Here is a 22325-nt window from a genome sequence, read left to right as displayed (position 1 = left end):
AGAATTACATTTTTTGTGTTGGTTTGATGCAGCAGACAACAGCTATAGCGAAAATCTGTTTTTGCTGAGTCAGGGCAGTGATTTGTTGTGTTTTCTTCCTTATAGCAATTAAAAAACCAAGTGAAATTACAATATAGTTTCTATTGTTATACAAATGTACAATAAACAACACATTTAGATACAATCACACCTCATTTGAAAAAGTTAGTGAGAATAAAGAAACTCTTCATTCAGAAACTAGTTTGATTAGACTACAGTGATATCTTAATAAAATAAACAGAAATTGACTCTTTGGGGGAAAGTGAAATAGTGAACATCCCTTTGAGCCTGGGTAATGCTTTGCTATCATCAGCTATTTGGTCCTCCAGGTGCACCAGTGAATGACCTACCCAGTCATGTCTAAGCCACTGTAATTTCACCTCTACTACACTGACAGCACTAGATTATCCCTTTCCTGAACAATACCATACATTTTACAATCCTTAGGCAACAAATTGTGTCTGCATGGAGGCAATACATGCTGCTTGATCTCTGAACTTTAAACTACAGCTGTTTGGATTTTTTTTCTCTGCAAATGCAGGAAATTAGAAGATTACACAAAAGAGGAAGTAAATAAACAATGTTGTAGTGTAAAACCGTTTTGGTGCAGTCAATCCTCTGGTAGACTTTTCTATAAATTTGAGCTGTTTGTCTGAATTGGCTTGATCAGACGCATGGATGTGTTACATGCAGGTAGGGGCTGGATATCGTTCCATTTTTTTTTTAATCACAATACCAGTACCGATACCAGTACCAATATCTGTACCCTTAAAGTGATACCGATACCAATACCAATAGAGTACTTAATTTGATACCTTATTTTTCTACTTCGTTCAATACCCATCATGTGAATGTAAGCAGTTGCGTACAATGCCACCACCACTCCTCCCCAGCTATACTTTCGAACGTTTTGGTGGCATCTATGCAAGCTGAACTGGCAACTCCATCAAATAGGCTACACCGTGCTCAACATCACCACACCACAGACTGTATGGGTTGTAGCTGGTGCAGTAGTGGGCCAATCACATGTCGCATTAACTAGAAGAACGCTGGTGGTGATAGGCTGAGGGCGAAACCATACAAATAGTAATTTTTTTCCAGATCCGGGTACAAAAAGGATCACATGCAGGTTGTTTGACTGGAGAAGATTCAATACTATTTGGTACTGGGTTATTAGGTACTTAATAAATTAAAGGTACCTTAAAAGGTATTGAGTACCGTTACCCAGCCCTACATGCTGGTCAGCTGCAGTAGCTCAGGTGGTAGAGTGGTTTGGCCATTTATCATATGGTTGGTGGTTATGAATGTTATATTGTGTAGTGAGAGAAGAAAAGACACACACTGTCACTTCCACATTTCACAAGTGAGCATATGATGTGGTGGAATGCCGTAAGTGGGGTTAAATGTAACAGCCAAAATTTGTAAGCAGAGGTGGAAAGTAACAAACATACTCAACACATGCTGCCCATTTTGTATTTTACATTGTGAGACTATATCAAACAGAAATATGGTGCATTATACTCCATTATATTTATCAGATATCTGTTATAAACAGATTAGCCATTGTTTTACTTCCAAAAATTTGCCTGTGAATTATGATTCAGTCAGCTGATAGCCTGATAAAAACGGTAATGCTGGATTACATGCTGCATTACATGCTGCATGGTCCCGTGAACCCCCTGTACATGTGAAGGCAATGACACACTAAAATGACACATATTACTGGTTACTTGTTGCTGAAAAAATGTCCACTATAAATAGTATAAAAATTGAGTTCAGGAAAATCTAAAAAAAGAGAAAAGAAACACACACACACACACACACACACACACACACACACACACACACACACACACACACAATTATGACTTTAAGTAGGACTACAATTTAAAATATTTTGAATTTCAAATAGCCTATTCCTGGCCTGATTCAGCAAAACTGATGTCCAACATATTTCTGCTCACAACAAAATAACAAGGAACAAATCGATTAAATCAATGTATTTTAAGTCATGACGTAAATATTTTGGTTATAGTGTCGATCGAACAGCCTGCCTGAATGTATTAATCACACAAATTTGCTACTAGAGTTGAAACAATAAGGCTAGTAGTTAATGTTCTCTCTTTTATCGTAAACCGAATTATTAGGCGGTTGAACTGTTGGTTAAACAATAGGCTACAAGTGAAAACGTCACTAGCCTATGGCAAATTATTTTTTGGACATTTTATGGACGAAACAACGATCGACATAAAAAAAATCAGATATGGATAGCCTAATGGAAATATAAGTCACAGTCCTACACAATTCATTTTTCTGAAGCTAAATATTCGTAGTTTTTTAAAAGTTAAATCCTTTTTCTTTTTTTTTACCAATAAGGTTACATCACTCGGAACACATTTAGTGAACGCATCAGTGAACCGTGTCCTCGTGTGACCCGAGCAGACAGGAAACGCTGTAACGCACATCTGATGACCAAGTCTCTGTCCGGAGCCTGTGTCTCGGCAGCTCTTCGTCTGAAACACCGCCCTGACAGAAAAGGACAATACTTGGCTAAATATATATTTGGTGTCTCAGACCTCGGCCGTCCTGTCATGCTCGCTGTCATCCTCCTGCCCAGCGCCTGCGCTAGTCCGCGGCAGCTGACGTCACACCCAGCATGGCGGTCAAGGTGACTCCGTCAATATTTCTTATCAGATATTAATTTTAAAGGGAGTAATGTGACCGTCGGCTATGGAGGACAGCATGTCTGTGCGGACGCGTGGGTGTAGCCTTAAGCTCTTGGCTTATGCAGCGGAGTCCCCCGTTCTTGTATTTCTGCATGTTTACGTAGGCGCATCACTGCCGGCCTCGCAGAGACAACTGTAATTTATTTCCTCTGTTGCATTAGTAAATGAGAGAGACTTGAAGCGGTTTTATTTACGGTTATTTTCACATGCATGGTGTCGTTGCTGTTGTTGTTGTTACAGTCGTCTGCGATCGTTTGCTTACAACTAATCAGTGACAGTCTGAACTTCAGTTTATTGATTAACAGATTGAACATATGGTATAGAAGCTATCCTTAATTGTAGGCATCATCTGACTCTGAATTTTCTTTACAGCAAATTCTAATTTGTGTGTTATAGGTGCAAGCAACAAAAAGAGCCGACCCCCATGACTTGAAGACTATTTTTCTGAAGGTAATACTGTTACTCACAAAAACCGAAACATTTGGAGCATTAACCGATAACACAAAACATACAGAAACTCTGTGTTACAAGTCTACTAACATGTTGCAGTCAGTGAGTAGTTTCTGTGTGGTGTCCATTGGGATACAGTTCAGTAAAGGTCACACAGATGCTTTTACTAATTTTGGATCTGCTTCAAGAGAGAATCTCGCCCTCGCTTTGACTTCATGTGTGTTTTGATCTTCAGCATGTCATTGGATTTCTCATCACGTCTCATCCGCTACCCTTCAGAATCTCTTGTTTGGAGTATAAACTTGTTCCTGAAAGTAGGAACTTTGTTTTAGGTACAAGTCGGCTTATGGTCCCTCCACATCTCTTGACTCCACTATAAGAGGACTGCTTAATTTGTAATGCATATTCAGGTGGAAGAGTTAATTACTGTAAGCTCATTCTGACTGCCTGTATAATCTGATTAAGAACTACTTGATGCCTACTGTGAGGGTAAATGGATACACAAAATCATGTGATGGAGTAATGTGGCAATAAATTGCTTGGAATTAATATTTTCACTTAAAACATTAATTCAGCAGAGTGCATTGAATTGTAGCCCTGGAAACACTTGAAGACACACATGAAGGTCTCCTCCCACACCCTTTCTCTGTTTATCTCATGCTCTCTCAATCTAAGTTCACACACCCATGAGCGTGGCCTTTCTGTTGCCAGTTCATGTGGCCCATGTGTTTCCAGAGCTATCTCTGTTCCCAACTTGAAACCCAACCCAGGCTCTATAAATGCCCTTATGTCTTAAAGCCTGACTGAGATCTCAGGTTTAGTACAGCGCTGTCTTGGCTGTGCATGTTTTTGCTCCAGTCAAGTGAAACAGAGTCGCAACACAAAGCTTGCAAGTTGATGTTTATTGATTAAGTTATTGTTACTGTGTGTTATGCACTTTATCATTTCAAATTTGGTTCAGGTGTTATGACGATATCATATACTGTGAGACAACTGAAATTTGTTAACTGTCCGAAATGTTTCTGTACCGTTTATACATAAGTATCTTTTCACGACAGGAGCTACAGAATCTTTACATTAATGCGATGAAGCATCTTGATTTTTCAGACATTTAAATCACTAGACTAGCTAAATAAAATCATTCTCATCTGCTGACTGCATCCACAAATGGGTAATGAGCTAATTTTTTGAAAATGTATCACAATATATATCATATGGCATTATGATATATATTGATTTTAAATAGTTTGGTAGTGGGGGCCTAAAGGTTAGATAAGTGGTCTTGTGATCGGAGGGTCCCGGTTCAGGATACAATTTGAGTGAAGAAACTGAAAGAGCAACACTTGCTCATCCCACAGGTGCCCTCCAGCAAGACCCTGAACCCCAAAATGCTCCAGTGGAGCCATTAGATTGTACTGGACAGCTTCCAGGTGTAAATGTGTGTAACTGTGTGAGTGTGAACAAGTTGTTCCTGGAAAAGGAAGCCTGGCTCTGAGTAGCAGTTATACACTGTTCCCCTATCATCAAAACACTAATCATGTTATATATTGCAGGATATATTTATAAAGGTGCAGGGCACAGCATGCACTATCTATATTGTATATCAAGTTGTGTATCTGATATTTGTCTTTTTAAGTGTAATAGTGAATCTCCTTCATCTGTTAATGACATAGATATGGTCGTATTTAGTGCAAGGAAACATGTATCTCTGCCCTACATGAAGTCAAAGGATGACAATGATTTGAAAGAGACTGATACTTTTTAATACATTCTATCATGATTGGATACAGGAAAGCATTGTATACATTTAAAATACTGTGTAGCCCCAGTAAACTGAGACCTATATGCAATGACATAGAAAACTGAATACAATACTTTATTTGCAACAAAGAAAAGAGATACCAATCGAGAGACCTGCCATAAAAACAGACTTGTTGATTCATCTCTCTTTGCATTCATCATTCCACATCATTCTCTATGCACACAATGGATGTTCTACCCTACAGATTGCTAATCCAAACTCACATATGTTACAAGACATCCACATTGTTTATAGCTCTGTCTGTGTCTCCTCTGCAGTATGCCAGAGTGGTGGAGGATGGAGAGCATTACATGACCCCCAGGGACTTTGTACAGAGTTACCTGGGTCTGCATGCACAGCCTCAGCATAATCCCAAAACTGTGGAGCTGATAGCTGGAGTGGCTGACACGACTAAAGATGGGTGAGTGCCTACAGTGATGTAAGGGAAGTTGCCGTGGAATTCCTCTGTTGATGCAGAGGTATGTTAATACATGTAGATTATTCCTGTTTATGTCTGTATTTCCTCAAAGAATGTTTTGTAGACCTTGTTTTGAATTTTTGGGGTGTAGGTTTCCTCACACTTAAATTCCCAATGTCAGCTGTAATAAATTGTTTTGGTCAAAAACAGCCTCTTAATATTTCTTTGTACATTGACCATCATATTTTTTCATCTCCTTTGGTAAACAACATGATCTTGGCATTTCACCAGCAGTGGCGACAGTTTCGTAGCAGCTGCTATTTAAATGTATATAAAAGTAAATATTACACGTCATATTTTGTTGTCTTGAGAGCAATGTAAGAACCAAGCAAAACTGGAATTTGCAGATTACATGCTGTCAGCACAATACTACAGTACATGAATGGGCATTATTACACAAGACGAAAAGCTTGTCAATCTTTACTAACGGAAGTGCACAGGAGTGTCTTTTTGCTGTTATGTGAGGATTATGTTGTGTGTAATGTATGTACATTATGTCATTATAGGTTATGTTGTTTCCTGTACTTGTGTCATAAATTCCTGTACATTTATTGCACCAATAAACTTGCAACTAATTTGCGCCCTTTGGCTTCCATCCATTTAGAACCAGGTGAATTTAGCTTTTGTGGGTATTTACTACAAAGCAAACCATGTATTCCTGTTTCACCAAGTTCTTAAGGTACTTTCAAGTGAACAAGCCATCTGGATATCACATGATCAAGCAGCAATTAACCTTTAAGGCCACTTTGACACCCACTTGTACTTATAATCTGTATATAATCAGTGTTCTTCCCAGTGCCCACGTGTTGTGCTCTATTGATTAAATATTCTTCAGATTAACTGAAACAGTGTGCCACCAACATGTGTAGTAGGTGCCAAATAGATTTATTTATTTAAATGATTAGAGTAGATAGGTATCTTTATCAGTTTTACACCTACAGATGATCAATTTAAAATCCAGTGATGCCGATGAAGATCATATGATTGAAAGTTCCAGAAGAGCTGCTAAATGGACCTTGTTGGTGTTGGTGAAATTAATATGTCCAATGCTGTTTCCAAGATCAATAATGAATTTTTAAGCTTAGCTGAAAAAAAAGGTGAATGGTCACATTACTGCATTTGCTTGCTGTCCTTTTGTCAGTCAGTGTTTTAATCAATTATGTTTTTTTTCAGAATTAGTTTTTGGTAATTGTGTCAAAGATACTTTGTTCTTATAGCACTCTTTTTTCTTGTCCAAACAGACTGATCTCTTTCCAGGAGTTTCAGGCCTTTGAGTCAGTCCTATGTGCCCCGGACGCCCTGTTCATAGTAGCCTTTCAGTTGTTTGACAAGACTGGCACAGGGAACATCTCATTTGGTATGTATTGTACATGGAGATGCACACTGGTGTGGGGGTTGTATGTCATGCTCAACTACAGGGGACTAAGCATCATGTTATATACAAATATTGTAGTTTAAACACCATAATATTAGAATGATTTGACTAAGGATGTTGTACTTCATGTAGATATAATAGATATTTAAGGAGTTTTTTGTTGTAGTTCAAATGTACGAACGTTGTGGGTTCAAATGCTAGCAGCAAGTCTCATCTCGAAACAGGACAGCAAGCAAGCTGTGAGGAACATCACATCATAACCAGCTCCATCTGACAAGCAGAAATGATTCAAATCCAGCATGTCATAAACCAAGAGATGCAGAGTATCACAAAGAAGCTGCTGCTATACTCTGTCTGTGCAATGGGCCTCCATAAAGGAGACTGAAATTGAGGGCAGTGCTTATAAAGAAAATTCCCTGGATGGACTCAAAACCCTCGAAATGTACAAGGAGTGGGACTGTCAAACAGCCTATTCACTTAGCAGTCCAAATGGACTATTAACAAGGTTCTCTACACATGGAATGATGACGTGAGATGGATGTTACAATTGCATCTTGCATGTTTTTCCCTCTGTGTCATGTTATTGCACACTCATGTCTCACTCTTCCAGAGAATGTACGTGACATCTTCAGCCAGACCACAGTTCATCACCACATTCCCTTCAACTGGGACTGTGAGTTCATCAGGCTACACTTCGGCCATGAAAGAAACAAGAACCTCAGCTACACAGAGTTCACCCAGTTTCTGCAGGTATATATTTGATTTATACAATCATCGGTTTTAGCTGCTTGACAAACTTGTGCCAATTGTCACAGACAAGCAATGTGAAACCACTCATAATGATCACCTTCATCCCGTGGTGAGGCATTTTCATCCTGCTGAGGGACAAATGGAAATGACGTAACTTGAACTACATGCCATATATGATTTCTTAAGATAAACAGAGTTGTGGTTTTGCATCTTTAGTGTTTCATCTCCTCAGCTGTTCTAGTGGTTTGCAGTAGCCCAGTGTGCCATTAAAACACTTAACGTTCTTGTTTTGCTTTATCTCACTGAGACCTCTGTGCTGTTAAATGAGCAGCAGCAGTACGTTTGGGGAGGAACCTGGTTTGGAGTCGAGGGCTGTGGTCTTAGGCAGAAGCTGGGTGGTCTGAGAGTTAGACAGGCTGCTTTGCAGTGTGGGATCCCTCAGAGCACTTTGTGGTTTATCATACTTGACTAGGGCTTCCCACTGTTACACCAAGGACTCTTGTGTGTGCAGGATTAAATTTACATCAATCTTTATTATTGTCTTGTTTTTCTGTCATGTCCAAACACATTTCATTTTTTGTAACTGAGCATTACTAAAATACAAAACAGTACAGATCAGATGTGTAGATTAGATTTTAGATTTTCAGTCTTGGCTCTGCCACCTTGTGGTTGTTGCAGTATTTGGCTGGACATGAAACTTCAGTGAGTGCAGACAAGGTAGAGCATTTGTATGCTTGAAAACTATAATGTTTGTAAGACAAATCATCATGAGCTTGAATTTCAACAATATAATCGGCAAACATTGTGGGAATGAATCTCCAGCAACAATCCACTGATTAAGTTATCAGAACCAGAGTGTAAAAATTAAGTATCAGCTGAATATTGCAGTGACGTTGCTCTGTGATCCTCTGGTTGTATGTGATGAGCTTTGACAGCAGACATTGACCCGAGGTCAGCCTTCCCCCACATCCCCATCTGATTGCATGCTTGTCATATTAAATCATCTTCCTGCGGACACACCTGCCTGCTGCCTCACCAACAACCCGGCTCGGCTCCGGGATCAGACTTCTCGGGACATGGTTTCCATTAGTCTCCAGAGAGACGGTGGTGATTACAAAACCCAGTGTCTAACACTGTCACATCTGATGACTTTCACATCTGTCCAACACTGACATTATTACAATTTCATCCTCGAAAGTTCTATTTCTCGGTTCCCTTGTAATGCAATGCTCCTCATCACAGAAACACATTTGTTGCCTCTTTTTTCAGCTAACAGCTTGCCCTACTCTCTTTGTGTGTGTTGCTGCAGGAGCTGCAGTTGGAGCATGCCCGCCAGGCGTTTGCACAAAAAGACAAGAAGAAAATTGGCACCATCACTGCCTTGGACTTCAGCGACATCATGGCCACCATTAGACACCACATGCTGACTCCATTTGTAGAGGAGAACCTGGTTTCAGTGAGTTTAAGAAAAAATTCTACACACCTAACATTTGAAGTGGCTCAATCAAATCAACATTTTTTTCTAATACAGAACTTTATAGCAAGTTTCAGCTCATTGTTTAGCTCTCCCGCCCACAACTTCAGTGTTTTGTTTCACTCTCACCGCTCTCATAACATTGTTTTTGGCCACATCAGGCAGCTTTTTTCAGCTAAAAAACCTCTAAAAACCCACGGTACACTATCTGCTCAGCAACAGACAGACACAGTTAGCTGCTATCTGGGGAACTTAGTGGCGCATTTAGCAGCTAAAGAGCCAGATATTTCCCTCAGGAAAGGGTAGCTAAAAGAGAGTGAATATTGGACTAACATTCATCAAATGGCCTGAAACACAATTCCAAATGAATGAAAGAGAATGTTGCCCCATTATTTCTGGATGTATAAATAAGTTACTGTTTGCTAACAAGTTCGCCGTAACAATGTTGTGTTTACAACTTGTAAACACAACATTAAGGGCAAATCACAAATTTGCCCTTAAGGGGCTTTTATTAGGATCCAGTGGGTCTACAGTGAGCTTGGACATCCGTGATGTTAGTAATTTATATTTTCAAGTACTGCAGCCATTTTGCAGAGCAAGGAGGATTAAAGCGAATATAATACGATCCAGCCGAAGCCTTCCCATACAGAAGCATTGATATACTTTGGATCTTTCTCCAGGCTGCAGGAGGCAGCACATCCCACATGGTGAGCTTCTCCTACTTCAGTGCCTTCAACTCCCTCCTCAACAACATGGAGCTGGTCCGCAAGATTTACAGCACCCTCGCCGGCACTCACAGAGACACACTTGTGACCAAAGGTACACCTGAGACCTACATCACTGAAATGAGTCATGTTCCTATGTGATATAAAATGTAGCTGTGCTAAGATGTCTTAACTTTCTTGACAGAGTGGTGTGAGAGAACACCCAGGGAACATTTACTGTAGAACTAAATTACTAAGGTAAATTAACATTTTTAACCCGGTAATCAGATCACCTCCTACATGTAGACCTGTGTAACTGATAGTGGTACTGTCAGTCACATCTGCTCCTAATTGTGTTTCCCATTGAGATGTAAACTGTAGACTGTTCCTCTTCTTTCTCCCTGTGGTTTTCCTCCTTCTAAAAAAGATTTGAGGCAAATAGTATTTGCAAATAATTGTTGTTATTTGTATTACCAAACATCAGATTGAGTGTAAAGCAAAAACTCACATCATGACGTCATCTGTCAGTCACACAAAAGTATATCATTGCAGTAGTTGAGATCAGAGAAGCAGGCTTGTAACCGAAGGTTGCAATCCTTGGACCTGACAGGAAGGTCTTTGTGGGGGAAGTGAATAACTAACTCTTTCCCTCCTTCAACAACTACCATTAGGTTTGCTTTGAGAAAGACCACCTGATGGTAATGGAGCTTCTCAGCAGGCAACAGTAAAGACACAAATAAAGCACATATAAAAGAGTGGCACAGGATGCTGCTGAGAGAGTGCATGCTCAGTTAGTGTACTCCAGGCACATATATAATTTTGCTTCCTAAAGTCCTGTTTGCATCCTTTAATTTTCTCTTCTCTTTATTGAATTGTAGAGGAGTTTGTTCATGTTGCAAATAAGTTTGGTCAAATCACTCCGATGGAGATTGACATCCTGTACCAGCTCGTTGGTCTCCACTCTCACTCCGGGTAAGATTTTGATTCACTCCAGAAGTTTTAACCCTCTGGAGTTTGTCTGTTACTCAGACAAACTCCAGCATGGTGGCCCAATGGTTAGCACTGTAGCCTCACAGCAAGAGGGTTCTGAGTTCAAATCCAGGTCGTTCCAGGCCCTTCTGTGTGGAGTTTGTATGTTCTCCCCATGTTTGCGTGGGTTTCCTCTGGTTTCCCCCACCATCAAAAAACATGTACTAGGTTCTCCAGTCAGTGCCCTTCATCAAGGCACTGGCTCAGATCTGGAGTTGGTCCCCAGGTGCTGTAAATGGCTGCCCACTGCTCCCTTTATCAAGTACCTTTATCTGTGAATACACTGAACATGTTTTATTTAAAGTAACATAGCTTTATTTATATATCATGTAGAAAGAAGCCGAGAGAGCCAGTTGAAAGTGCTGATGTGGGGCTTTTACACAGTGTCTCATATATGTCTGTAGACCATAAAATATTTTAAAAGGAATTTTTTTTAAATTTGAATTATTTATATTTTACAGGCATACGTTGACTTTCAGTGAAAAAGGCACAAAATTCAATTCAAAACATTTATACAAAACCGTGTTATTTTTTTATTCCACCATGAATGGAATAAATACATTGCAGGTCTGTTTATAGGCTGTAAAGATAAAGTTATTGCTCATTCGGTTTAACAACAGTGGCTCCACTGGCTGATTTACAAGACAAACATAAAACATGGATACAGACTTTATGATGCATCATGCCAGTGGGGAATATTTGTGTCTCAAACATTTAGTAACAAAACTCTTTCATTTACTTGTTGGGCCACGGGCACTAATCCCAATTCATCCAGCTTTGTTTGCCTGTTGTTTATATAATCTTAAATTAAAGTTGCAGTAACTTCAAGTTATATGCCAGTAAAAAGCCCATGGAAAATGTTACATCACCGGCTGCTGCTCGAAGGAGATGCAGAACTCTCTGCTTTTTCATGGCCTAACTCCCTCCCTCCCCTGCTGTTGTGTATTAAGGCGGCTGAACCATGCAGACATCGAGAGGATAGCCCCGTTGGAGGAAGGAGCCATGCCATACCACCTAGCAGAGGTCCAGAGACAGGTAGCCTTATTGACTCCTCTAATACACCTCACATCCTCCTGCCTTTTATCAAAGCCTTTTCCTCTTCTCTCTCTGCTTCCTTCTCAGAAAGGTGCTGAAAAGGGAGAATGTTCCACCGCTGAATTAGCAGAGTGCCCATGTTTTTTCTTCCCTTGTGAAGTGCATTACTTTAACTCCCAGATAAAAGTACACCAATTATACTGTAGTTATAGAAGAGGAATGGATTGTTGCCTTGCACCTCTCCATGAAAGGCTCTCCCCCTTTTATTCAGTATAGCTGCACATACACATGAGCTTGAATCACACATCTTAGGCGCTAATAAGAGGCTTTTATCAGTGTGGGGCTTGAGGAGTTTTAGGAGCCTTTAGAAAAGTCTGCTAATGGCAGGAGGGGAGTGGGAGTCAAGGTGGATGTGGGAGAACAAAATAGTTCCTGCCTCCACCGGATAACACGGCTCTGTATCAGGCTGTGGTCAGAGCTTTCAGGCCACTCATGCTCCTGGGACTCCCTCAAAGGTCTGGAACTTGATTCCTATGGGGGGATGCTGCAATTCTCAGACCTGCCTTTTAGTGGAAGTAGGCTAATTGTTTAAACCCTTTGATCAAGACCTCGTTCTCGTTAGCATGCAACCCTCGGTGGAAGCATCTGGGAAGAGGAAAAGACTGATCTGCTCTACTCATCTGGTCTGGGAGAAGTTACTCTCCACCTCGACCTGCACACACATACTTTAACAGAGTCTCACTCGGACTGTGTACTATTCATGTAGATACTTATCTGTACATGGAAAAGGCCAATGGGGCTAATTTGTTCCCCTGCACCACAGTGAAAACAAAGGGGCTCCGCTTTCAACATCAAACACCAATCCAGAGATCAAGTAGATAAGAGAGAAAATATACTTTGTTGTTAAAATAAAATAAAACCTTTAGCTTGCAGCCTCCCACATGCAGCATTTGTGGAAAACTCTGCTACAGGTTCACACAGTCATTTACTGTATCAGAGCTGGTCTGTCCGTGATATTTAATACTGGCTGATGATGAATTAGACGTTATATGACATTCCATCGCCTTCCTCCAATGTTGAGTACTATAGAATTTTTCTTTCCACAATGTATCTGGTTCGCTATAGTTTAATAGCCAGCCGATTCATGGTTAGTGTTTTGACCCCCACCCACCCCCCCTCCCGTCTTTCTCCAGATTAATTTGACCACTGGTGTCTTTTTCTCCTATACAGCATGCTCACGAAACGTCTCGGCCCATCTGGCTCCAGGCTGCAGAGTCTGGCTACAGGTTTTCTCTGGGCTCAATCGCTGGAGGTGAGTGACATGTCTGCAGCAGAGCCCCCGGCCCGCCCGAGGGGTAACCTTAGCCGGCCAGACTGACGCTCTGAGGCCCCGGGGCCGGCCATTGTGCTGCATGGGAGAGGGGTTGTGATGTGAGGCTCCGGCATTGTGCTGCCGTGCCACCGGTGGCTCCAGGCTGTCGTTGGAGTCGGAGCTTTGGAATGACACAAATCTTCCGGAACCGCACTCTCTGGAATCTCCGTCTAATTACACTGGAAGGAACTGATACAAGGAACGTCTGACATAACTGCCCCTCAGATAGGAACACACTCACGTGTGTGTGTGTGTGTGTGTGTGTGTGTGTGTGTGTGTGTGTGTGTGTGTGTGCTTTCCCCAAACATGAAATCCTCTTCACCAGTGGCCAATTCAGGCAGGATCCAAACGACACGCAGTATATATTATGAGGCTGGTTGTGAAATTGCCGATAATGAGCTGTTACTCACCCGGCCTCTGTACTGACCGAGCTGTTTGCATGTTTGAGAGAATAGTCATTACAGCAGCCTTTGATGTCAGACAAGATAAGGCAAGTAAAGCTGAGAGCAAGAGTTTAGTGCAACCTGCTGCAGCATTGCCTCCCCAAAACAGTTTTCCCACAGTTACCAGACTTCCTACTCTTGGCTTAATAACAGTTTGTTCATAGTTTATACACAAACACACCTCTATTTATTTCTTAGTGATCATTAAATGACCCCTCCCCAAACATATCTGCAGAATTATCATGGTACAACGCCAGCGTGTAAGACAATAACAAATGAATTATGGTGACAAGATGGCTTATATGCACCAAGAGAACTGTCCAAGAGCTCAAAAATTCTATTTTAGAGCTGAAAAGATTATTAAATCTATTAATCGAGCAACAGGAAATTAATTAATATATAAATTAACTTTATCGTCATTCTTCAAGTATAAAGGCCAAATATTCACCAGTTTCAGCTTCTCAAATGTGAGGATTTGCTTCTTTTCTTACTCATATATAATATTATATTGATTATCTTTAAGCTTTGGACTGTTGGTTGGACAATTAAAGATAAAGATAAAGATGCCAACTTGGGTTCTGTGAAATTTAATGGGCTTTTTAAAAAAAAAAGTTTTTCTGACATTTAATAGACAAAACAATTAATCAAGAAATAAAAAAGAATTATTAGTTCCAGCCTTAATCCTCACAGTTGTAAGTATGTGTCGAAGAAAACCATACAAATTGTTATTAACATCATTTGTAACATGTTAACAAGGTGCTCAGAAACGCTGCCTAAAGTTTCTAGAAAACAAAGATTTTAACCAGTGACAAATGTGTGTCTTGTAGCGACCGGTGCCACGGCTGTGTACCCCATCGACCTGGTGAAGACGCGCATGCAGAACCAACGCTCCACAGGCTCCTTTGTAGGAGAACTGATGTACAAGAACAGCTTCGACTGTGCGAAGAAAGTGCTCCGTTATGAGGGCTTCTTTGGATTCTACAGAGGTAATTCTTTACAGATTTTATAGTGCTTAAAAGGAAATCTGTGTGCAGGCCAACATATGGCTCTCGTGCAAAACAAACCATCAGATGGGAAAGCATTAGGAGTTGTCAGTGTGCTAATATCAGCAACATGGTTTGCTAATTGATACCAGAAACCTTTGCCCTCCCTGTTCAGCAGTGAATAAAGCAACACTCAGGGGTCGCGTTTTCATTATCTCAATACCTGGGAGAGCTCCCCGAGGAAAATGACCAGCAGAATTCATGTAGTAGCAGTGCCTGATGTGCCTCTGCCCGGGAGAGTGATAATGGTGCTGAAGGCTTAGTGATATACAACACTTCTACCCTCGGTCTGCTCATATGAAGGAAGTCAAGACTGCCATCTACTGCTACCTCAACCACTGCAGCTCTTTGTTGCTCTGATCTGCTTCCCTCTGCCTTCCTTCTTCCTTACTTGCACATGATAAGAGGGTGATTGACTCCGAGACAGACACGCTCGGCTGTTTTCTGGCTGCATACCAGCAGCAGTCACTCAGCAGCTCCTTCAGAAGTTTATCTGGCCTGATGAAGGACAGACGGTGAAACAGTATGGTGGTTATCGCCACCGTAGCACCCAGCCCCCCCCCCGATCTTGTCCGTGCCCACACAGCTCTCTCTGTTCCCCACTAACAGTGGGATCAGGCCTCAACAATGCTGATCCCATACGCACCAGCAGTGTCATATTTTTGGACTTTTGTTCATTTTCAATGGAACCTTTGTGTTATGGTGCATCAAATGTATCAGCCACATCTGTAAATATTTATGGGTTTGTTTTACACACACGAGAACCCGACAGCTTACATTGTTCTAGCTGTCAGTGGATGTATTCAGTCAGCAAAGATAAAAACGTGCATTCATTTGGACTGGGCTTTGTCTCTCTCTCTCTCTCTCTCTCTCTCTCTCTCTCTCTCTCTCTCTCTCTCTCTGTCAGGTATTCTAATGGTATCTATGAATAATATTTTGCAGGTCTGCTCCCGCAGCTCATCGGCGTTGCCCCGGAGAAAGCTATCAAACTCACGGCAAGTCATTCCACTGTGTAGCTCAGAGTGTTCAGAAAGTTGCTCCAAATGATTCACTGTGAATAAAAAACATGCATAGAGCGCAGAAGAAACACTCTTTGCAATCAAGATGTGACTGCAACCACAAGTTAACATTAATGCCCTGCTATCAAGATTGGGATTGTGTCTCATCTGCCTTTTTTCTTGATGTCTTCTTCCCTCTTTTCTTTCCAGATGAATGATTTTATCAGAGACAAGTTCACCACACAAGATAATACCATCCCTCTGCCTGCAGAGATTCTCGCTGGTGGATGTGTAAGCATTACTTTAGTGATCGTTTTAAATTCAGTCTGTAGATGAACGCAAAGCCAAGTAAAATATACATGATTTAAAGTAATTAATGTGAAAATATTATTTTATTAATCTTTAGTCTTTTACTGTTATATTGTTCAAGTTTAATGCTACTACTAATTTAACTCCTACATTTTAATAGAAATGTTGGTGTACAACCAACTGGCTTGTTCACTTAATTATTTTATCAGGAAGTACAGGATAAATCAAACTACATGGAAGCATTTTAGATACTGCATATTGGATGTTGAATGTTTAACATTTTGATATAAATGTTTAAGTACCTACAGGTTTGTTAGCTGTTTGTTAACAGGCAAATCAAATGACTACATACAGCGGTGGATGACGTATTCAGATCCTTTATTTAAGTAAATGTAGCAATACTGCAATGAGAATGTCACTATTACGTATTATTAACTTAATGTACTTAAAGTATCAAAAGTAAAAGTACTCATAACATAGAAGAAAAGCCCCCTGTGAGTGTTATAGTATTATATATTATGTTATTGGATGATTATTTCTGGTGCATTAATGTGTAAGTGGCATTTAATTGTTGTAGTTGGTCGAGGTTTTCACTATTTCACGTACTGGGTAGTTTAATCTGTAACAATATTCATCATGATTTATAAGCTCTTCATATGTTTTGTATGTAAGTAGAAACTAAAACTCTAGGATAAGTATACTGTAGTGTAGTGGAATTGTTTTTTCTTCTGAATTGTAGTCGAGTAAAGTAATAACGTAGCTTGAATTGGAAATACTCAAATACCTCACATTGAGTAATTGAGTAGATGTACTTAGTTACACTGACTATATACACAAAATACTTACAAGTTTTGTATGTTTTCACCCTAAAGTCATACCAGGTCAGGTGAACTGAACTAATTTATTTTTTGCGTTTCAGCCAAAGACACAAAAAAAAAAATCTTTTTGCTTCACATTTGAACAAATTCTTATTTATTTAGTTTGTGTGAGAGATCATAATTATTCAGCTTCTTATGTCACAATGTTTTTGGCATCCTACATGTCTAACCGTTAACAGTTAACTTTCATCCCTTAATCCTCTGAATTGGACATTTAAAAAGAAATCTTGGCCAAAATTGCGATGTACTAACGTCCTTTGAGTGCAGCACTAGATTAAAGATGTAATTCCTTCACTCTGCCTCTCCACTGGCTGTGGTGAAGTGAAACAGGCCGGCTTCACAGCAGAGCCCGCAGGTTGCTCACAGAGGAGCGGGGTCTGCGGGGTCGTGACCTCTGTCAGGGTGTAATTGTAGGAAGAGGCCCTGAAGAGTCCTGAATGAAGCTGGGTCTAGCTCAGTGTGATTGAGTTTGACAACGCGGGACATACCTGAGGCATGGTCACAGTGCAGGTCCCCACACAGGACAACGAGGATGATGTTTCCAAAACAGAATGTTAACTGCTCAGGATACATCCCCTCTATGGCCTGCATGTAGATTTATTTTGTTTATATGAATTGGATGATATCCTCATGTTGTTTGATAAAAGTTAAAAGTCTGGTTAATCTGACAGCTTGTTAAATTATTGCTCCCATCAGAGGAGAGAACTGGAGAAGATAAAAGAGACGGGCCCAATGCATCAATCTTCAGAGCAGCGGATATTCCCCCTCCACTTTGAAAATGACTAAATGTGCTAGAGCTTTTTTTAGACCTTTGCTCGGATGTTTACAGATAAGACCCTTGCCCTGAATGTCACCAGCAGCCATCCTGGGGCCTGATTAGATTTGGGGAGGGTGATAAATGTGCTTGAGTCAGAGGGTGCCGTGCCTTTAGGGCATTGCGTGCCCGGACCCTGAGCCGTCCGGGTGATTCAGCACTCTCCCCTGGGAATGGGGGTGAATTGGGGAAGTGTGCGGGGCGAGGCCAGGCTGGGCCGCTCACCCTGCCACAGGAGGTGCCTCAGGGGAGGCAAGGGGGCAGAGGGCTGGTGCCAGGGTCAGAGCCTTCCAACCATGAGCCGGGGCTTCTCCTCACCCTAAGCCTGCTCTACTCTGACCCCAGTTGTTCCTCTATCAATGCCTGCTTTTTCCTCCTCCTGTCAAGGCCACTCTCTTACTATATGAAATCAGATTGGGGGAGGAAAGTGCCTTTTGTGCTGAAGTTTACTGAGATGATTAGAAAACTTCTACTAGAGAGAAATGCTTACACATCATTACGTGTTCACCCAAAGTTCACCCCTCAGATGTGTAACCTCACTCAATCTTAGAAACCTAAATCTGCACATAAAAAACCCCTCATCAGCTGTTTCTTTGTCCTGTTGCATCCTGTAGGCTGGAGCTTCCCAGGTGATTTTCACCAATCCTCTGGAGATTGTTAAGATCCGTCTGCAGGTGGCTGGAGAGATCACCACAGGCCCCAGGGTCAAAGCCCTGACTGTTGTGAGAGACCTGGGTTTCTTTGGTCTCTACAAGGTAGGTCAGCACCTCTGCAGCACTGTTACATCTGCAGCATCAACCTCTGTTCACTGTCATACAAGGGCAGTGAAAGGTGCTCTTATGTTCCTGAGTACGGTGGCCGACAGGGGCAAACGCCCTGCAACTTAAGAAAACACACGCAAATAGACAAAACACAAGCAAATTAAGAAAACAACTTCATTAATTTGACAACACATGCGCAGCATTCAGCAAACGCGCTGCAAATACACACAACACAACCAAATACATAAACGCACTGCAAATAAAAAAACGATGCAAAAAGAAAAGCACGCAAACCCCGAAAAAAGAAGCGATGCAAAAAGAAAAACAACTTCATTAATTTGACAACACATGCGCAGCATTCAGCAAACGTCCTGCAAATACTCACAACACAACCAAATACATAAACGCGCTGCAAATACACACAACACAACCAAATACATAAACACGCTGCAAATACACACAACACAACCAAATACATAAACGCGCTGCAAATACTCACAACACAACCAAATACATAAACGCGCTGCAAATACACACAACACAACCAAATACATAAACACGCTGCAAATATGAAACGATGCAAAAAGAAAAGCACACAAACCCAGAAAACAAATGCAACAAAAAAACGCAGCATCCAGATTACACAACGGAAGTTCTCCAGACCTCTAGAGGGAGCAGCTAAGTGGAACAGCTTGATTTTCGACCCCATGGGGAGCGCTCTGCCTTTTTATTAGAGTCGGGTATGGCTGCAGCCTGGAGAACTCCATAGACTGTATATTACATTCATATTATTATTAATAACATAACATATTAATAATATAAAGTCTATGCTCCCGTCTCATGCCCTCCCGGCTGGTGCCGTCCCCGAGCTTCGACTTTTCAAAATAAAAGCTTGTGTCTGGTCCGCTATGTGTTTGTACTTTGGTGTGTTGGATGTTTGTGAACTAAACAGTACGGCAATCATGCTAATGAATACAATAACTTTTTCAGCAGATGTCTTACTTACAATACGTTGGAGTTAGCAAAGCAGTTTTGTGTTTATATGTGCGAGCGGGATTTATTCAGTTTGATAAATCCCACGGTAAATTGGCTGGTTTACTAAACAGAGAGAAACTATAAATCCTGTCTGTTTTTTGTATTTCAAGAGCGAATTGCTCCACAATATGAATACAGATTGATCATTTATTTTGTTGGTAACCGTTGTTGTATAATCACAATATTACACTTGAGAAGGCCTATACTTCAGTAATGCGCCTTTCGGACCTCGAAATTAAACCCTCTCATGTAATATGGCTTAAACAAACGTCAACGTTAAACGCTGATGCAGTTTTAAATGTTTTATTACCACGAGTTTACAGACGTCTCTGCTGATTGAGTATCACCTGTGACCTGAGCCGAGACACACCCACCAAACAAGAGAAAACATAACTCAAACATAGACTTAATATTTACAGTCTATGCAGCTGCGCTCTCTCTCTCTCTCTCTCTCTCTCTCTCTCTCTCTCTCCCCGTGGGGTCGAAAATCAAGCTGTTCCACTAGCTGCTCCCTCTAGAGATCTGGAGAACTTCCGTTGTGTAATCTGGATGCTGCGTTTTTTTGTTGCATTTGTTTTCTGGGTTTGTGTGCTTTTCTTTTTGCATCGTTTTTTATTTGCAGTGCGTTTATCTATTTGGTTGTGTTGTGTGTATTTGCAGCGCGTTTGCTGATTGATGCGCATGTGTTGTCAAATTAATGAAGTTGTTTTCTTAAGTTGCTTGTGTTTTGTCTATTTGCGTGTGTTTTCTTAAGTTTCAGGGCGTTTGCCCCTGTCGGCCATCGTACCTGAGACACAATACTAAAAAAACGTTTATATATTGTTCACCTCAGTGTTTATAGTAAGTATTGAAAGTTCGGTGGAAGAAATTTTCAGACATGAATCTACAAATAAGAAAAGGTAAAAATGCCCATCACAGTTTCCCTAAAGCCAAAGGTGACGTCTTCAGATGTTTTGTTTGGTCCAATCAGCCGTCCAAACAGAGATTAAATTTACTTTCATAAAAGACAAAGAACAGCAAATCCACACAAAAAAGGTGGAATTACTTTTAACTACAATTCGTCAAAATAGTTGCAGATTAATTTGATTGTGATTAATCAATAAAAGTACTCTCTTTTTTTTTCCAGACTCCTGGGTAGCTCACCTCGTAGAGCACGCGCCCTTATATATCCTCAAAGCAGCGGCCGCAGGTTCGAATCTGACCTGCGGCCCTTTGCTGCATGTTGTTCCCCCTCTCGCTCTCCCTTCATGTCTTCAGCTATCATGTACAAATAAAGGCCTGAAATGCCCAAAACATAATCTTATTATAACAGCTTTTATTGCATTATTATTAATGGTGCATTGACTTTAAAAAAGCATTTTAATGTGGTAATTTTTTATATGGTTTTTTGGGCATTTTAGGCCTTTATTTGGACAGGACAGCTTAGAAGAGAGAAGGGGAATGACATGCAGCAAAGGGGCGCAGATCGGCGTCGAATCCCACAGCCGCTGCGTCAAGGAGTTTTATGGGAGCCCGGGGTACTTTAATCTTTAACAATGCTTCTTTTTTTAAAGATAACCATTTAAAAAAAAAATAATAATAAACAGCAAAACAAATCACTGTAGCGGTCAAATACAGTAAGTATAGTGGTGTAAAAAGTGAAATATTTCCCTCTTACATGGAGTTAAATAAAAGAGTAAAGTAACTTTTGTACAAGAATTGTATATTACATATGATTTGATGTTTTTTTTGTTTTTTTCCTGTAATGATGCACAGATGAAATACTACTGTATTTGAACAAGCGTGTGTGTGTGTGTGTGTGTGTGTGTGTGTACATAGACAATGGAGGTCAGAATCACAAATTTGAAGATCAAACAGTCTTTTTGCTGACTGTTTGCAATTTTCCAAAACAGCGTTAAACATGCAAAAAGGAGCTGCGGCCAACAACCAACAGCAAATTAGTGAGGGATTACGCTTTGCTACTGCTCCTTTTCCAGATCCTTGTGGGTTTACTTACTGCTCCAGTCATGTGTTCATACTCCATATTTTAATGAGTAGCAGACAGTGTGTGGCTTGTTAAAAAGTAAAAAAGCTGACTTCCTCTTGGCAGAAGAACCTAGCACACTGGGGCCCATGGCAGTGCTCTGTGTCTGTGTGTGTGCGTGCGTGTGTGATGGATCTCTCTCTAGAGGCTCAGCACTGCAGCTTTGCCTGGGGGCTCTTTGGCTCCATCATCAACACTTAAGCCCCCCTGTAGGTTGAATAAGACGGCTCCCAGACCACTTAATCCTCAAGACAAACCTCCTCAACCACTGCCTCTGCCCGTGGTCATGGCGTATATATTTTTCAAATGTATCTTTTTTTCTGTTAGGGAGCCAAAGCATGCTTCCTGCGTGACATCCCCTTCTCCGCCATCTACTTTCCTGTTTATGCCCACACCAAGGAGAAATTGGCAGATGAGGACGGAAGGCTTGGGGCACTACAGCTGCTCACTGCTGGAGCTATTGCAGGTAACAAACATCTGGAAAGCTCAGCATCTGTGGACATCCGAGATTAATCATGTGATGTGTCACATTTTCTTAAGATTATTTTTGGGCAGTTTTAGGCCTTTGTTGACAGGACATCTAAAGACATGAAAGGGGGAATGACATGCAGCAAAGGACCGCAGGTTGGAGTCGAACCCCGGCCCGCTGCGTCGAGGAGTAAACCTCTATATATGGGTGCCCGCTCTACCAACTGAGCTATCTAGGCGCCCATGTGTCACATTTTCTGCTCCAAGAAATGCATTTTGGTTTTCTCTCGTTTTTGCTTTCTCCATCCGTTGACTCTCAC

At 41.0% G+C, this 22325-nt stretch overlaps 1 protein-coding gene across 1 annotated transcript in view; it reads left to right on the top strand.

Annotated features, from left to right (window-relative positions):
* The first annotated feature begins 2493 nt into the window (after positions 1-2493).
* Positions 2494-22325, top strand: part of LOC144525236 (electrogenic aspartate/glutamate antiporter SLC25A12, mitochondrial-like) — a 21144-nt gene continuing 1312 nt past the window's right edge. Inside the window, exons 1-15 of the mRNA XM_078261869.1 lie at positions 2494-2707; positions 3162-3215; positions 5295-5437; positions 6736-6851; positions 7480-7619; positions 8929-9075; positions 9774-9912; positions 10676-10769; positions 11777-11861; positions 13092-13173; positions 14504-14662; positions 15662-15714; positions 15928-16008; positions 18333-18473; positions 21865-22003. Coding sequence (XP_078117995.1) covers positions 2696-2707; positions 3162-3215; positions 5295-5437; positions 6736-6851; positions 7480-7619; positions 8929-9075; positions 9774-9912; positions 10676-10769; positions 11777-11861; positions 13092-13173; positions 14504-14662; positions 15662-15714; positions 15928-16008; positions 18333-18473; positions 21865-22003 — 1585 coding nt within the window. The 5' untranslated portion in view covers positions 2494-2695. The remainder of the gene's footprint in view (positions 2708-3161; positions 3216-5294; positions 5438-6735; positions 6852-7479; positions 7620-8928; positions 9076-9773; positions 9913-10675; positions 10770-11776; positions 11862-13091; positions 13174-14503; positions 14663-15661; positions 15715-15927; positions 16009-18332; positions 18474-21864; positions 22004-22325) is intronic.

This window comes from Sander vitreus, chromosome 11 (assembly GCF_031162955.1).
Source record: "Sander vitreus isolate 19-12246 chromosome 11, sanVit1, whole genome shotgun sequence".
NCBI classification, from domain to species: Eukaryota; Metazoa; Chordata; class Actinopteri; order Perciformes; family Percidae; genus Sander; species Sander vitreus.
The sequence above is the reverse complement of the archived record's forward strand: the minus strand, read 5'-3'. Positions and strand labels throughout refer to the sequence as shown.